Source organism: Canis aureus, chromosome 2, assembly GCF_053574225.1.
Source record: "Canis aureus isolate CA01 chromosome 2, VMU_Caureus_v.1.0, whole genome shotgun sequence".
Lineage (NCBI taxonomy): Eukaryota > Metazoa > Chordata > Mammalia > Carnivora > Canidae > Canis > Canis aureus.
The window spans coordinates 61,711,252-61,728,929 of NC_135612.1; the positions used below are offsets into that span (position 1 = coordinate 61,711,252).

Below are 17,678 nucleotides of genomic sequence, written 5' to 3' on the forward strand. Positions count from 1 at the left end.
CAGGCAGAGCAGCCCCAGCGCGCTCTGCCCACGCGTGGGCGCCCGGCAACTCGGGGCCGCGGTGGTTGCCCAGGAAACGACCACGTGCCTCCGCAGGTTTGGTGGGCCTCGTAGTCCACCGGCGGCCTCGCTTGGGCGGCCCGCGCCAGTAGGGACTACAACTCCCAGGAGGCCGCGCGGCGGGGGCGGTCCCAGCGCGAGGCGGGGGCGGGGCCTCTTCGGCTGGAGGCGCGGGGTCCCGGCGGCCAAAGGAGGAAGATGGCGTCGCCGAGGCTCTGCCCGGGGTCGCGGGGGCTCCTGCCGGCGCCGCCGCTGCTGCTGCTGCTCCTGCTGCTGCTGCTGGTCGGGCCCCGGACGGCGGCGGGCCACGGCGGCAAGTACTCGCGGGAGAAGAACGAGCCCGAGCTGCCGCCGAAACGCGAGTCCGGCGGGGAGTTCCGCATGGAGAAGCTCAACCAGCTGTGGGAGAAGGCCCAGCGGGTGAGAGGCGGCCGCGGCCTCCGGGGATCCTGGGGGCTGTCGGGCCGGGGGCGTCCGGGTCTGCCGTGACCCCGGGGAGTGCGGGGCGGGGGGGGGCGTCCCCTGTCTGCGGTGACCCCGGGGAGCGCGGGGCCGGGGCGTCCTCTGTCTGCCGTGACCCCGGGGAGTGCGGGGCGGGGGGAGGGGGGCGTCCCCTGTCTGCCGTGACCCCGGGGAGTGCGGGGCCGGGGCGTCCCGTCTGCGGTGACCCCGGGGAGTGCCGGGCCGGGGCGTCCTCTGTCTGCCGTGACCCCGGGGAGTGCGGGGCGGGGGGGGGGGGGGGGGGGCGTCCCCTGTCTGCCGTGACCCCGGGGAGTGCGGGAGTGCGAGGCCCGGGGCGTCCTCTGTCTGCCGTGACCCCGGGGAGTGCGGGGCGGGGGGGGGGGGGGCGTCCCCTGTCTGCCGTGACCCCGGGGAGTGCGGGAGTGCGAGGCCCGGGGCGTCCTCTGTCTGCCGTGACCCCGGGGAGTGCGGGCCTGGGGCATCCCCTGTTTGCTGTGACCCTGGGCCAGCAGGGTCCTGGGGGTGTCCCCTGTCTCCAGGGTAAGGGGGTCTGGGTCTCCTCTAGTCCTGGAGGTCTCCAGGGCCTGGTCCTTTCTCTCTTATGGTCCTGGGGACCACCCGGCCTGGGTCTCCTCTATCTTGCCAGCCATAGCCTAGGCTAGTGCCATGATGCCTGCCTTGGTTTGCAGCTGCCGCCGCGCGGTTGGGGTTGGGGTCCTTTGAGAAGACCCTGAATGTCACTTCTGGTCTAGTGAGCCCCGACTGGGAGCAGGGAACTACTGCTGCATCATCCCACCTTGGTGTCTTGACTTTCTGTGAGATTATCCAGTTCCTGTTTGATAGAAGCGCTTAGGAGAGCTGTAGGCGGGGGACAAGAACCAGGGCTACTTCTGCCTAGTACTGTGGGTCTTGTGACATCTTCCAGTGTTGCAAGACTCCTGAGCAGTGTGGGGGGAGGGAGAGGGCTGTCCCCAGAGCTTTGGGGTTTGAGTGAAGCCATGGCTTCTCCTCAGTGGGTTCCTCTATGGGCGGCACCCACCCACCTGCGCACTAGTCTCTGGCCGGTGTTGCCCTGCTCGGGGCTGCCTTGTTTGTGGTGTGACGGGGCTGGGGACACATCCTGGGCAGGCTCACACACCCAGTTCTGTGAGCTCCAAGCCCTGTCGGGTTCTTATCCTGCCCTTGTGATTAAAATGTGTTGAAGTGTTGGCCTCTGAGGTGGGAGGGCCAGAAGGAAGGGGAGATCCTGTTTCCCTCCCCTGGTTCTCTGTAGGCCACATTCCTGGAGCAGGAGGTGCAGGTCGAGGTCCTTGTCCTGACAGCAGCTCCCAGGCAGGCAGGCCCTGTTCTGTCCTTGGAGCTGCTTCACCGTGTACCAGTAAGATCAAGTATATAACTGTGACACCGTCCCCGCCTCAGGAGCCATAAACATACCATTTGTTTGTGACGAGTGCCTGCCTTCCTGTGGGTTGGTTTGTCTCTGGATTAGATGATTTACCTAACTGTTTAATATTGAACACATTCTGTTCTGTGTTTGATTTTCTACTGACTAGTTCTTTTCGTGTGAGGCATTAACATTTAACTTGAAGTTAAAGAGGTTGAAAGAATCCAGAGAGTGGGTGCCAAGTGTCTGCACGTGACCTGTATCTTTTCCTCCTTTTTGACGGGACACGATGGCTGCTGTGTGCGGGCATTACCACTTCAGGTGGTGTCTCCCGCGCTGAGCTCACAAGCCTCTGTATGTCAAAGGAAGGACCGAGTTGTGAGACACAGCGTGTAATTCAGATCCCCAGAGGCTTCAGACGTGAGAAGCAGTGGTTCACAGGGGCTGAGACAGTAGCACACAGGTGGGCACCAGAGTCTGCAGCCCATAGGGCTCCTGGCTGGATGCTGGGAGATTGACTCCCCGCAGGGCCCTGGAGACATGGACAGATAAGAAAGTAAGAGGTGAGTGGGGACCTCTACTGAGGTCCTCAGATCTGTCCCCCGACGGCGGTACTAGCTGGCAGTCAGAGAGCACTCAGGTCCTCTCCCTCTGCAGTCCCCAGGAGGGACATCAGGGCCATTGCACTGTCACACTAACCACAGAGGGCAGAGCCAGGAGCCGGGCTCTCCCTGTCCTTGGCTGTGGCTCTCGAAGCAGATAGGTCCCAGGCTTAGATGACAGACCTTATGGATGCCTGGACTTAAGTGTCGTGTCCTTGGTATCCTGGGTGGACTGCAGGCCTGCCTTTCCCAACTCCTCACCTCCTAGCACCCTACATACCCTTCCTGGGAAATCAGCCTGCCCCACACCATTCCAGTTTCTCCGCCGTGAGGCTGCAGCCCCAGCCTCCCCAGGGTCTGATGTACTCCTGAGAGTGCCCACAGAAAAAATCCTAGGACAGAGCTCAGGCGGGCAGGCGAGATTATTATGTAAGCCCACCCTGGATGCCATCTGAGGAGCCTAGGGCATCTAGGTGCACACAAGAGGCTTTGAAAGGAAGGGTTTGGGGCTCAGGAGAGGTGGTAGGAGTGGGGTACTGTGGAGACATGCCTGTCCCAAAGAGCCAGCAAAGGAGGGGCAAACCAATGGAGCAGGGTCAAAGAAACTTCTAGAGAATGAGAAGAGCTTCCCGCCTTAGGCCCTGCGATTCATTTGGTGCTTTTTTACTCCTGAGGAACTTTCCCTGACTAGTCTTCAAGCTGCTGGAGGGTGGGGCCCAGGTTTTCTGAGCATCAACAGAGAGGCCTAGCAGAAGCTGAACCAGGGTCACCATGATGACCCTTTTAATCTAAAAAGCACGTTGGCCGCAGTCTCCCCATCCCATGTGGTTGGCAGGGGGTTGCTCCATCTTGTAGCTTGTTCAGCAGCCCACCAGGGTCGCACTGGGTACCCAGGGAACACCTGCAGGAAAGGGTGGCATTGCGGTAGGTCATGGTGCCTGAAGTGCCGTCTCAGCTGAGACTTCCTGAATGGCAGGTACGGCCTCATGAAGACTGGTGGAATGTTGTGGCCAGATGGACCAGCCTGGAGCACATTTGTCCCGCCGGTCTGGGCTGAGCTGATACCAGTCAGCAGGAATGGCAGGAGCAGGGCCCAGTCTCCTCTTGGCCTCCCTGGGCCTTGGGCTTGCTTCCAGAGCCTCAGGACCACCTAACACAGGCACAGTCTCATTCCAGCCTGAAGCCAAGGCCCCGCCCCACCATATTGTGGGCTGGGTCGTGGGGCAGAGACACCGCACTTAGAGCCTCTTGTCATTGTGTCATGAGTGAGTCCCTTGCAGGTGGAGGCATTGGTCAGGCAGGTTCACTAATGGATCTCAGTGTGGAAGTTTGCCACAACTCAGTCCACCATCCTCTAATCATCAAAGTTAATTTTTTATCATACTTGCATGATACAAGGAAAAGGTAGCAGTTTCCTCCCATACCCAGCATTCATGTCCCTGCATCCTCCCACCCCTATACCCGGTCCCCACAGATGTCCAGGTGCAAGGGGCAGGGGGAGACATCCTGGTGCAGGAGCTGGCCCTGCAGCCGTAGCTGACCTTATCGAGAGGAACTGGCAGCCCGTGCTCAGGCCGCTGATGTCGGGTAGCTCCTCACAGACTGGGCATTTCTGGATCATGCCCTGCCTGGACCTCTTCCAGTGAGGCTGGAAAGAAGGCTTCACATACAAACTGGTGATCCTCCCTCTGCAGGGTGGCAGTCCCCCGAGGGTCTTGCCCGGGAGCACAGGTGGGATTTTGACCTGCCAGGACCATGCATCCCCCTGCTCATTTTTGGTTGTTCTGAGTGCCCCTCGCTCAGGGTCACTGTCTCCCGGGTGATGCCATTGGTTCATCTTGGGGCCAGTTGTCAGAATCTTCTGCTCTTGTTCTGTAGCTTCAACTTTCTCCTGTGAAACTGTCCGAACTCCACGCAGATCTGAAGATGCAAGAAAGAGATGAGTTCGCCTGGAAGAAGCTGAAGGCCGAGGGCCTGGATGAAGACGGAGAGAAGCAGGCCAAACTCACTCGCAACCTCAGTGGTATCTTTCTTTCCCCCTTAGCATGACAGGGAGTTAGGGGGGCATCTCCTGGGCCCTGTAGCCTTGGCTGCCCATGCAGACGTGGTTTATGGCAGTAGGGGAGCAGGGCCACCTTGCTGCAGCCTGCACAGTGGCTCACCTCCGACCAGCAACCAGCTGTGGGCACGGCTGCTGGGCCGTTTTGTGAGGCTCTTGACAAAAGGTAGGCATAGTTAGGGCAAGGGTTCCCAGGCACATTGACACACAAGCAGTGGAAGGCCCTGCAACTCCTTGGCCCAGGAGAGAGGCTGGGGCCACCCGGTTGCCTAGGATGGAACTGTCTCACCTGGAAGAGAGAGTTGGGATGGTCCTATAGCCTGGAAGTTGGGGGAAGTCGATTTCAGATCATCTGTAATGAAAATAACTTTCTAACAGAATAGAATGTATTGAGATGGGATGTGGTGAGCTGCTTGTTCCTGCGGGTATTCAAGACAGAGCAACTGTCTGCCCAGCCTCCAGTATGCAAAAGATGTGCGTCCTCAGGACTGAGAGGTCTCTCAGGCTCCCTTTCCGCCTCCCTCCTGTGGCATGCTTCAGGTGGGGGTTAGGACTCTGAGCTCGCTGCCCAAGAGCCCCTGTGTGCAGCTGAGTCTCGAGGCCGCTCCTGCGCTGACCAGTCTTGCTGTCGTCCCTCTAGTGAAGAGCAGAGAGCAGAAGTCATGTCCCCATCCTGCCTACTGGTGCTCTGGCCTGCCACCTGCCCCAGGACATGCACACACCCTCACCAGTCTGAGCCTGCTGCAGCTCCCCACAGAGCCCAGCTTGGGGGCTGGAGTAGCCATGGCTGCAGTGGCCACAGGTGTGGCTGGACCCAGAGTCTGCCCTGTAGGCCACCCACCATCCCACATGCCCACGGAGCCAGACACTGGCTTCCTCGGACATGGCAGCACGTGGAGCACACGCCATCTGTGGTAACAGTTCTTTCCTGAGACCAAATGCTGTATGTCCACCTGAGCCTCTGAGGTACTTACTGCCCGCAGTCACAGCTGTGAGCACGGCAGGACATGAAGCCAGGGTTTTCAGACTCCGCTCGTGACATTTCCCCAGCAAGCCTGCATCCTTACCGTCAGACTTCACAAGACACCTACCAGTTGTTAGGTCACATTGGGCATCTGCTTCTGGGGTGAGGACATAGGTCTGCCTGCCATTTTACATGACCTCATTCTAGAATGGTGAGACATATAAAGAAACCAGAGCAAGATAGCAGAAGGGGCAGGTGAGGAGATGCAGGATAATTGCACCCAGTCAGAATGTTTGGGGGCCATCCAAAGGGCCAGGAAAGAAAGCTCTGGAAGAAACTAGCCCCCAGCGGATGGCCTGGGGCCTGGACAGAGGAGCATGAGGGTATATAGGGGTCAGCCAGCTCTCATCTCCCTCCTGGGGCACATTCACCCCGGACTCCCACTGCCTGGGCACATCCTCCTGGGCACAGCTTCCCACCCAGACAGCATCCGAGTCCGTGTTCCCGGTGGAGCCATCTGCATTCTGTTTGGGTGGTGTGTGCTTCCCGGGTGCCAGGGGGACAGGGCAGAAGGACTCCAGAGACTGGGAAGCTGGAGCACTAAGGCAGATGCTCTTGAGCGATCTGCTCTGCTGCCCAGACTGGCCACCCTCACCATGCCCAGCACGGATCCCCAGGTGCACCACAGGGGAGCCAGGGCCCCGATGTCCTCACCCGAGAGCAGAAGAGGCAGGGCTCAAGGCTCCGTGGGCCTCTTCCAGCTCCAGTGTTTATTTCTGGCTCCAGTTCCTGCTGAACGCAGCACAGCTGGAATCCAGAGCCTTCTGCCTTCCAGGCTGGTGGACACCCTGAGACTCCTGTGACTTGCCCTCTGAGGGATCCGGTGCAGCTTCAGATGTGGAAGCCAAGGCCAGGCTGAGCCCAATGACCTGGTTATCCTTCCGCCCCTCTTGCTGCTCCTCTGCATGCTCAGAGGCTATTCACCTGTCGGGAGCGCAGAGCCTGGGGGTGTAGGCTGTCCTCAGTGCCAGGCAGGTAGTAGCCAGGACTGGAGTGATACCTCCCTGTCTCTCCTAGTGATCCTGGCCAAATATGGTCTGGACGGGAGGAAGGATGCCCGGGCTGTGAGTAGCAACTCCCTCAGTGACGCCACCGAGGACGACAGCCTGGAGGACCCCAGGCTGGAGAAGCTATGGCACAAGGTAACCCTCACTGCTTCCCATAAACCCTGAACTGTGCACCCTAGCGTTGAGAGTTCAGGAGAGCTGCTGGGGGCTGCTGCTCCGCATAGGAGCCTGTTAGAGGGCGTCTCAGGGAGCAGGGCTTTCTTCTTGGAACCATGGGGTTGTGGCCACAGTCTCACCTGCTCAGAGAAGGAATTCTGTGTGGCATGGCGCTTCGAATGACAGAACGGGCTGGATAACCTGCAAACACCCAGGCTCGTGGTGTCACATAGGCTGCATGTTTTATGGTGTCCATTTAGTTTTGGGTTTGAGTCTGTGTGGTGTCTGGTTCAGAAAGGTATGCTCACAGTGTGGGCTGGGTGTGTGGGCACTGGGCTCACAGCATCTGGTCTCCTCTGGGGGCGGAAACCCCAGGTGGGTGAGGGCAGGTGGTGGGACCAGGTGGTGGCTGGCTGCAGAAAGTCACTCACTGTCCTGCTCTTAATCCTCCAGCTCCTGTCCAGGTTCTGTCTGGACCGCACTGAGTGGGGCTTAGAATCAGACTTCTCACAGCAGCCCATCGTCCTTGGTCCAAGGGGTGGAGTTGGAGCGGGAGAGAGGGAGGGTCCGCTGTGGAGGGGGCTGAGCCCCGGACCCACAGTATTCATGTCACCACATAGCTGTGTATAGCAGGAGGATGCCGATGAGGCCACTGGCCTGAGGTCCCTCCCAGGACGCTGCCTCCCCTCCTGGGGGATCCTGCAACTCCCCACACTTTGATGGTTGTCACCTTTCTATCGAGTCTGGCGACAGGTCCTGCTGCATCCCCTAGTTAAAGGGTCATCTAGGCGAGAACGCACCCAGCACTTCACACAGGAGCGGGGTCCTGCCCCATCTGAGGGGATGATCAGCGGTGGCGCCTGTGGAATCACGGCAAACAGCCTGAGGGGTGACCCGGGGTGGGGCAGGCTCACAGTGTTCACTCCTCCCAGGCAAAGACTTCAGGGAAGTTCTCCAGCGAGGAGCTGGACAAGCTGTGGCGGGAGTTCCAGCACCACCAGGAGAAAGTGCGCGAGTACCACGTCCTGCTGGAGACCCTGAGCAGAACTGAAGGTGCCCTCCCCACCCTCCAGAGCAGTCCTGGGGCCGTGGGTAGGGCAGGGAGCTTCCCTCAACGTCGGCCCCATTTCTGAGTGGTACTCCCTTCCGGGGGATTCATCGGGGCGCCTCTGACAAGAATGTTTGGTCAGATGCAGTGATTTGGGTCATGGGCCACTGTTGCTGCCCACCCCGCACATACATGAGTGCCACCTAGCCCCAGGGCAAGCCGCTCTGGGAGGGCACCGTCGTCTTGGACCCAGAAGCCACATCAGCAAACCGAGTGTCAGGGTGCAGGGTCACAGGGGTCAGCCCAGGGCCCCTTCCTCAGAGGGCAGTCCTGGAGCACTTCTGCTCCTGCAGCAGGGCAGGGTGGGTCCTGGCCACAGCTCACAGTGCCTGTTCCACACAGAAATCCAGGAGAATGTCATCAGCCCCTTTGACACAAGCCGCATCAAGGAGGATGTGCTGCACAGCAAGCACGCGGAGCTGAAGGACCGGCTGCGGGGCATCAACCAGGGCTATGACCGCCTGCGGAGGGTCAGCCACCGGGGCTACGGCACCCAGGCCGGTGAGCACACTGCTCCACTTCAGGCCCTGTGTGGGGGGATCGTGGCCATGTGGCCCACACTGCCCTGTGGTGTGGCCCTGATCCCCATGGCCAGCTGCTGTCCACCCTGCTCCCGCCCCAGGCCAGGCTGCCCTTTGTTTCCAGCGTCTTGGCTAGTCACCTCTTCTCCACCATGAGCCCAGGGGCATCCATGCGGCAGGTGCTGCTGTCCACCTGGGGACATAGCGGGTCAAGCGACACGGTGCTGGGGTGGCCACTGTACCTCTGCCCCTCTGCACCTGAACCACCACCTTCTAGGATCCTCACCTGGCCAGCTCCTAGTTCTCCTGGAGTCTGCTGAGTCCTTCAGGAACATTCTCCATGGGCCCCTGAGGGTCTCGGGCAGGAAGGGGTCAGCTAAGGGAGGGGGTAGCAGCTGGTGGCATGGCCCCCAGGTGGGCAGCTATGACTCACTTGCTCCTAGTCTGCTCCAGGGAGGGAGGAGAGGTGAGTGGCCCAGCTGGACACCCATCACTGCATCTGCTCATCAGCACTGGTTGAGGTCAAGGAGTTCTTTCCTTGGTGGTTGGTTTTGCTTTGGAGCCTGAAGGATGGACGGTGGCCTAAGCTTCAGCCCAGAGCTATGGGTAGACTGACACAGTCCTGGCCCAGAGGCCCCAGGAACCCTGCTGTCTCTTGATTCCTACTGCCCCTCCACCCCCAGACGGCTCTGCCAAGGGGGACCCTTCCTCAGGGGTGCAGGGAAATGCTGGTGGGTGCTGCAGACGACAAGAATGTCACCGAGGTCACGTTCCAGTGGTGCCTCAAGCCACAGATTGGACATGCACGAGAACAACACTCAGTTTGCTGCCAGATGGCACTGGACACACACATACACATGCATTGGTGCATGTGGCACATGCCCAAGTCCAGGGACGCTCACACTCGCAGTGTTGTCAGGGCCCCTGGGCATCATGGGATGCCACCATCCAGCACTGGGCCTGCTTTTGCCTCTTTGCCAGAATTTGAGGAGCCCCGAGTGATCGATCTGTGGGACCTGGCCAAGTCCGCCAACTTCACTGAGAAGGAGCTGGAGTCATTCCGGGTAAGGAAGGTGCTGGGTGGCGCTGGCTCACAGTATCTAGTGACACCTCTTCTGTTGAACTTTCTAACGTGGAAAAGACTCTGAACTGCGGTGTGAGTGGCCAGTCAGTGTGTTCACAAGCTTTTTTCCTTGTGTTCCTCTGCCAAGCTGGTCGGCAGCCATGTGGAACTGCCATGTTCACGTCTGTATGGACAATGTTGGCTCCAGTGGATGAGGGTCTGGCTCCAAGGGCATGTGCCCAGCTTTGGATGCACTGAGTGTGAGGACGGAGGGCTCCTGTAGGAGCATTGTGGGTTGAGAAGTGTCTGGAGGAGAACAGCAGACCCCATGTGGGGCTCTGGCAATGGGCCTGGAGAGAGGGGCCTTTCACTTGCCCAAGTGTCACCTCAGTGGGTCAAGCCATAACCACACCACTCTGGGCCAGTGTGTCAGGGATCCGAAGGGTGTGGGCAAGAGGCTGCTGTTGGCTAGGACAGGACCCCGAGGTGGGCACTCCAACTGGGGCCTGTGGACTGAGGTCATTCTGCCACGTGGGTCCTAGAGGCCACCGCTGAGCTCACCACAGTTGACCCCATAGTCACGGGGGTGGGGAAGGTGGAAAGGGAGACAGCCCCTGTGGTGGGGGGATCATCGGCAGGTGGGAGACGCAGCAGGGAGGTCAGTGAGTGTCCAGCAAAGGTCCCTGTATCTGCATCCATCCAGAGCTGGGTGGGCAGGGCCACCCTTGTGGAGCTCAGCCCAGTTCAGAGGGACATGTATTGTCGGCCCTTGTGGCCCCCAGGCAGGCCACTTAGCCCCGCTCTGGAGGTCTAGAGGAGGTAACAGCTCAGCCAAGACCAGGATGTGGAGAACCAGCCAGTGAGACTAACCCAAGAGCACTGTGCAGGTAGGAGCAGCAGGAAGGCAATGTTGCAGAGTCTTCCAGAGTGGTGGCTGCTCCAGATGGGACAGAGGCTGTGGGTCCAGAGGACAGGGCAATGCAGCCAAGCCCAGGCCTCAGGCTGGATTTGGGCTCGGGGTAGAGGGAACCAGATGCCTGGCAAGGGCAGATGGCCTGCATCTCTGGCAGGTGGGGACGCTCCCCTCCCCCTTGCTTCCACGTGTGCTGCTTCGAGATTGGGTGGCAGCAGGGATGGCACCCTGAGTGTCCTGGGCAGGTCACACGTTGAGGGGCTTGGAGTGTGTGCCCTCAGAGAGGGTAGCCCCTGCCTCCCCATGCTAAGCGCTGTCACCCAGCAGGACTGGCTTGCTGCCCTGGGCCTGTAGCTGCCACTTGTGCTCTTAAGGGGTCAGAGAGGCATGCCAGGGGGGCCGGGACACAAGGAACCGTTGGGGGACTTTCAGCTGTTGAAATGTTATTCTAGGAGGAGCTTAAGCACTTTGAAGCCAAAATTGAAAAGCACAACCACTACCAGAAGCAGTTGGAAATCTCACATCAGAAACTGAAACACGTGGAGAGCTTTGGGGACCGGGAGCACGTGAGCCGGAACAAGGAGAAGTATGCCATGCTGGAGGAGAAGACCAAGGAGCTGGGCTACAAGGTGCGTGCACCTGGCTCTGTGTGGGTACTGCTCCCGCCTCTCTGGTGGTTGTGTGGGCTGGTGGCACCTGGTGGGGTGCCCATTGCAGCCACACACCCGCTCCCACGGGGGCCAGCACTGGGCCATCCCCTTGAGCCTGTTTAGAGCCAGGGGATACCTGTGCTGCCAACTGGTGCTCTCAGCCAGGTGACCCTGCAGAGGGTATAAGCATGAGACAATGGCTTTGGTCCATATCACAGGAGGACGGTCCCCTGAGAATCCCCATCCTCTCATGGACCAGAGACCGTCCCTGGGCAGTGGCAGGTAGCCTGAGCAGAATGGGGTCACTCTGGGTCTGGTTAGGTCATTCGTGGTGACCCACAGATCAGGTGCCCGTCCAGCCACTGAAGCGTGGGCTCTGCATGCAGAAGAGCCTCTGGGTCGGACTAAGCAGGAACAAGCAGCAGGGCAGTGTGGACGCTCCAAGGAGCTGGTAATAGGAGGAGTGGGAGCCAAAGGTGGCACTAGGGTGCACAGAACAGTCTAGAAACAGATGAGGTGGGTTGTCTCTAGAGGGAGAAAGGGAGGAGGGACCTTCCTTTGTGTCTCATTCTCTGGAGCCACAGGGATGTGCCATCTATTCAAACACAAAAAAACTTTAGAGTGAAATGAGGCAGAAGTGCCACGGAGGAAGGGCGCGTGGGTCTGTGCCCACGTTTGGCAGCATATCAGAAAGAAGGTAAGCAGCAGGCGTGGGAGGTCGGCTCCAGAGTGATGTCACAGGGCAAAAGAACTTGCAGCGGGGAATTGGGCTGTGATGGAAAGGGGCAAGCGAGGGCTGGCCCCTGCTCACTGCCGTGGCAGAAAGACATGAGCCGGGTAGAGAATCATGTGCAACAGACTCGGCTCCATGGGGTTGGGGGCCGGCCAGGCAGCATCCCTGTTCACTGCCTTTGCAAGTGGCTGGGGCTGACGATAGAAACGTCACTCTTCCCTCCAGCGTGATCTGCTCTGCGCTGTTTGTTTCTAGTGGGCGGTCATGTTCTAGTCAGCGTGGAGCTGCTTTTGTGATTTATTTATGACGGTTTCCGGATGGGTGGACTTGTAAATTAAGAAAAGCGGGGAGCTGAGAAGTTTGCAGTTTGAAGTCTGTGTGTCTCATGATATGGGACAGACGGCTGCTGGGTTTACACTGTGTCGTTGTTTTCAGGTAAAGAAGCACCTGCAGGATCTGTCGGGCCGCATCTCGAGAGCTCGCCACAACGAACTCTGAAGACTGCAGGAGCCCGCTGGCGGGAAGAAGTTGGGGCCGGGGGCCAGGCGTCCGCCTGAGGACAGGCCTGGGTGCTTCGGGGCGGCACCTGACACGGACAGGACCCTGGAGGAGGTGTGAAGGGGACCGGCCAGGCGTCCTTCATGCAGAAGGACAGTGAGCAGTGGTGTGCCAGATCGTGTGACTCTGCCCCTGGAAGTACTGTGTTCTTAAAAACATGTCACGGGGTTTAAATGGTCATGATCTAACCTGTCACTCGATGGTCTCACTGCGTCTACGACTCGTTCCTCTTCCATCCCCATTCCTCGCTCCCCATCTTCTCTGTGGGACATGGGAGGGCCCAAGAACCATCTGGGGCCACAGTCTCCCTGGTCTGATACCCAAGACCACTGTGGAGTTGAACCTCGCTGGGACAGGTGACCTCTGGCACGGGCCTGGTGGGGGCTCCAGCTGGCCCAGGGGCCAGCTCTCTGCCCAGCTCTGAGGACAGGCTCAGGAAGAGCCCCAGAAGCCTGAGGGGGTCGTGTCCAGTGAAAGTGTCTGTCTTGCTGAGGTGAGACAGCCCCACAACAACCCTTCTCTGGCCTCATAGCAGGCGGTCACGTGGGGATCTGACACAGTACCCAGGTTGGAACCTGAAAGGGCTTGACCCAGTGCTGCATTCAGCATCAACGGTACCCGGTCTCAGCTGGCACGTCAGGATCCCCCAAATACAGATACCCTGTTAGCCATTATTATAAGAAGAATCAAGTCCATGGGGTGCATGCTAGGACTTCGTGTGTCAGGATGCAGTGAAACCGAGCAGGGAGGTGGTGGCACAGTGCAGGCCCTCCCCCGCCCCAATCCCCGTGCCACTGGGCACGGGGCAGCCCTTCCTGCTCTGCTCCCCAGCACAGGAGCCTCACCCTGGGCCTCCACGTCATGTCTGCCATTGTCCAGGGCAGCTGGTGTGTCCCTTGCAGCATGCAGTAGCACACAAGGCTGTGGCCATCCCTGACAGGCAGGGCAGGGTGACTGACCCCTCAGGCAGTGGCCAAGGACCAGAGAAGGGCTCGTTGCCAGGCTTCCCCACAGCGGCCTATGGGGGGCACAAGGCCTGGGAGGAGATTGGGCCCAGGATTGGGAGGCAAGCAGAATAGGACACTTGACTCGGTTTACTATCTCAGAAACTGACAACTAGAGGGAGCTCTTGGCCTTCAGAGATGCCAGAGGACCCGATGGGTCTCAATGACTTGTCATTGCTCTGCTACTGGAGGCCACAGTTAACAGCGGCAGTACCCCCAGGCCAGGGGCCAGGGGCCACATTGCCTTAGATTCTAAGTGATGCTGTGAAATAAAACACAGATTCATAAAAGGACACAAAACACAGCTCAGTGAGTCCTTCCAAGTGAGTGCTCTGGAGCCCACCCCCAGGTCAACAAGTAGAGTACCTGGATACTAGGACACCCCCACACTCCTATTGCTGACCGCTCAGCTTGTGTCCCCCAGAATTCATATACTGGAACCCAATTCCTACGGTGAGGGGGTAAACACTGGGACCTTTGGGTATCAGATTGGAGCCCTCAAGTAGGATCAGTGTCCTGACAAGAAAAGACCCCAGAGAGCTACCTGGCCCTCCACAGGTGTGAGCACAGAGCAAGAAGTCCACATCTGTGAACCAGGAAGCAGGCCCTCACCAGACCCCAACTGCCCGCACCTTGTCACTTCCAGCCTCCAGAACTAAGTCAAATGCCCATCGTTACAGCTGCCCCGCCTGTCTGAATTGTTAACAGAGCCCCAACAGACCCACTTTCTTCACTTAGGTTGGATTTGGACGTGTGTGTCGCGGTGCGGTGTCCAGCTTCTAGTTGGTGTGTTGATGTGATTCAGCCATGCCATCTAGCGGAAACGTGTGCCTCTTTGTTGCCGCATAGTGTTGCACTGTATGAATGTACGATGTGTTAGAGCTGTATCCCATTGTGGTTGAGAGCACGGCTGGGAATGCTGTGGTGAAGGTTCCTGTGCACACACACGTGTGGCTCCTGGGAGCAACAGTGATGGTCCTACAGGACGCATTTGTTCCAACGCAGAGGATGGTCCCAACTGGTTTTGCCAAGGACCTGCACTCTGCCACCAAGCAGCAGGATGGCGTGAGGGCACTCGGTCTTCCGTCTTTAGTCAGATGTCCCAGCTGCACATTCAAGGTTTCCAGCTGTAGACTTGCTTATCCCCGGGGCTTGGGGTGACTGAGCGGTGAGGGAGTACATGGGCAGAAGCACCGGTGCAGAGTGTGCTGTTGGCTGTGAGTGCCCAAATGGCTGTCTCCAGAACAAGCTGCCCACCTGCCAGGCAGCCGTCAGCTTTTCTCACCTCCGCTCACTTTCCCTGCTCATGCATTTCACACACAAGGGAGCAGACCATGAGGCTGTGTTTGCATGTCTGGTGTCTTCCACTCAGCATCTGTGCTTCATCCAGCAGTGGCAACAGGCTCCTTTCATTGCTGAAGGGCGTCCTGTGCCCGGATGTCCCCTGGTCCAGTTGCCGACCAATGCCCACTTGTTTCCTTATGTTCCAGCACCGTTTTTCATACAGATGTTTTCCTATTACTTGGTTCAATGCGTCAAAAATCAAGTGAGCATACATTTGTGGCTCTGTTTCTAGACTGTCTATCCTTACACTCTCGCTGTCTTGATTGTTAAGCTTGGAATCGGTATGCATTTTCTTCTTTTTTAAAGATTCATTACAGGTGTTTTGCATTTCCATATACATCTTAGAATCGGCTTCTCATTTTTTATAAAACAACTAGAATTTTGACAGGGATCACCTTGAATATGTAGCTCACTTTGGGGAGAATGGACATCTTAGTATCGAGTCTTGCAAGCCTTTCTTGTCTGTACCTGTTTATTTAGCTCATTTTGCAACTCTCTGTACACAGACCCTGCGTGTTTTCATGAGATTTATTCCTGGGAATTTGATGTTTTATGCTACTGTCAATAGTATGTTTCCACTTCATTGTGTAGTTGTTTTCATAAGATGACCTTACAGGCTGTACCACAGATCCCTGCATGTTGTGAGCTATGGAGTTTTATAGATGCTTTATTATAGATTGCAGGGATTCTATCCTAGCTGGCTAGGAGTTTTTTGTGAATGAGTATTGAAAGTTGTCAAGTGCTTTTCATGCATCTATTGAGATGATCATAAAGGTTTGCTTCTTGACTGACTTACTGTGGTGAGCCTCGCTGATTTTCGGATGCTAAAATAACCTGCATTTCTGGACGGTCATGATGACTGTCCTTCCTCTGTGCAGCTGGATTAGATTTGTGGATGCTTGCCTAAGGATGTTTGCTGGTATCGCCTGAGGGACACTGGCCCATGGTTCTTGTTCTCGTCACATGCAGTCTGTCACGTTTGGTATCACATTGGACTGAGCCAAGCTGGGAGCACCCCATGCTAGGCTCTGCTGTGCTGTGTGTGGGCTTGGCCTCCTTCCTTTCTCAGTGCACAGCAGCCTTTTTGGGTGGAGCCATCTGGGCCTGAAATATTCCTCATGCCACAGTTTTTTATTAAGAACTGTTTTTAAAACTAGATACAAGGCTGTTTGGATTTTCTTTTTTTTTTTAAGATTTTATTTATTTATTCATGAGAGACACAGAGAGAGAGAGGCAGAGACATAGGCAGAGGGAGAAGCAGGCTCCATGCAGGGAGCCCCATGTGGGACTCGATCCCAGGACCCCAGGATCACATCCTGGGCCAAAGGCAGGCACCAAACCGCTAAGCCACCCAGGCATCCCTGTTTGGATTTTCTAATACTTCCTGTGTCTTTATATGTTTGTTCAGGAGTTTCATCTGAGTTGTTAAAACGATATGTATAAAATTGTTGTTCCCTGCTTAATGTCTGTTAGATCTGTGGTGATGTCCCGTTTTATTCCTGGTGCTGGTATAGCTGGTCCCTTCCCCCCATCTGGCTAGCTGAGGTTCTAACCCGTTGTACATTATATCCTCCAGAACCAGCTTCAGCTTCACTGATTTCCCTCTGTCATTTGCTAGCTTGCTTTCATCAGCTTTTACTTTCTACATGTCTTTTCTTATCTCATTTCTGTTTAATTTGCTGCCACTGTGCCAGCTTCACACCATGGAAGCTCAGGTCACTGATGAAGAACACAGATGGATGGACTACACAGTCAACAAGCATGATCTATTCATGCTTCCTGGAGAAAACATGTTCTTAAAACACATGGGACATTTTAAAAACTGACTGTCCTAGGACACAAAGCAAGTTCCAGAACTCCACAGCAAGGCTAGATGATACAGATCACCTTCCTTAACCTAACTGCAACTAAGGAGGGACTCAGTAATGAAAAGACAATTAAAATAAGTACATTTAGGAACTTTAGGAGTGCCTGAGTGGCTTAGTCAGTGAGGCTTCTGCCTTCAGCTCAAGCCCATGATCCTGGGGTCCTGGGATTGAGTCCAGCATCAGGCTCCTGCTCAGCAGGGAGTCTACTTCTCCCTCGTCCTCTGCCCCTCCCCCAGCTCATTTTCTCTCTCTCTCTCTCTCTCTCTCTCTCCCTTTCACTCTCTCTCAAATAAAGATAAATAAAATCTTTTTTAAAGGTTTATTCAGGAACTTTAAAAATACATATGGACCAAAGAAAGAATGATATTAGAAGGTAGAAAATACTTTAATTGAATGGTAGTAGAAATACTATACACCAAATTTGGGGGACGTGGTCCAGGTGAGCCTCTCGGGCAAATTGTGCAACCACAGATGCACTTGACAGGAAAGAACAAAGGGGTCTCTGACCCCAGGGATGAGAGGCTGGGGGCTCTAACTGACTGAAAGGAGCCCCTGCACTAGGGATTAAAAAGCCCTCTCTTGAGGAGCCATGGAAATCTGACAGCCTGTGAAGGTAAGACCAAGGCATGATGGACCATGGGAGCTCAGGAAGGCGGTGCAGCATGAAACTGCACATCCACCCCAAGGACATGGCCATCCAGGTGTCCTGGGTTCAGGGCCACAGGCTGGTGTATGGTGGGTGTCTAAAAGGAGAGTCTCCATATGAACCTGGACCCCTTGCCCTGCCCCAGACAAGGGGGGCTGGCTGGCTCCTGCTCAGAGAGGGTGAAGACAAGAGGGCCCCCATGACTTGGCTCTGGTGCTCCTGGACTGGCAGAAACTAAAGACCCTTCTCTGGGAGAAACTGTCATCCTCAAACAAACCCAAGCATCATTGTTCACAAACATTGACTTGAAAATAACCAAGTGAAAAAGACAGTAAGGCCCCTTGAGTGAGAATAAGCAGCCCCCTGAAGACAAGAGATTGGGGTGACCAGTGGAAACTGTAACACATGATGATAGAGCAGTCCCATGCATTGTTTACAGAATAGAGGACAACCTCAAAACTATTTCCAAGAACAGGAAGCAACAGAATCACCTAACCAATTTAGAGAACCAAATAA

At 56.7% G+C, this 17,678-nt stretch overlaps 1 protein-coding gene across 1 annotated transcript; it reads left to right on the forward strand.

The window, feature by feature from the left end:
- The first annotated feature begins 219 nt into the window (after window positions 1-219).
- Window positions 220-12,505, forward strand: LRPAP1 (LDL receptor related protein associated protein 1). Its single transcript, XM_077875609.1, has 8 exons — window positions 220-480; window positions 4,387-4,531; window positions 6,609-6,733; window positions 7,687-7,807; window positions 8,205-8,363; window positions 9,365-9,447; window positions 10,812-10,988; window positions 12,178-12,505. The coding sequence occupies exons 1-8, from the start codon at window positions 259-261 to the stop codon at window positions 12,238-12,240; spliced, it is 1,095 nt and encodes a 364-aa protein (XP_077731735.1). The 5' UTR covers window positions 220-258; the 3' UTR covers window positions 12,241-12,505.
- Window positions 12,506-17,678: the final 5,173 nt, after the last annotated feature.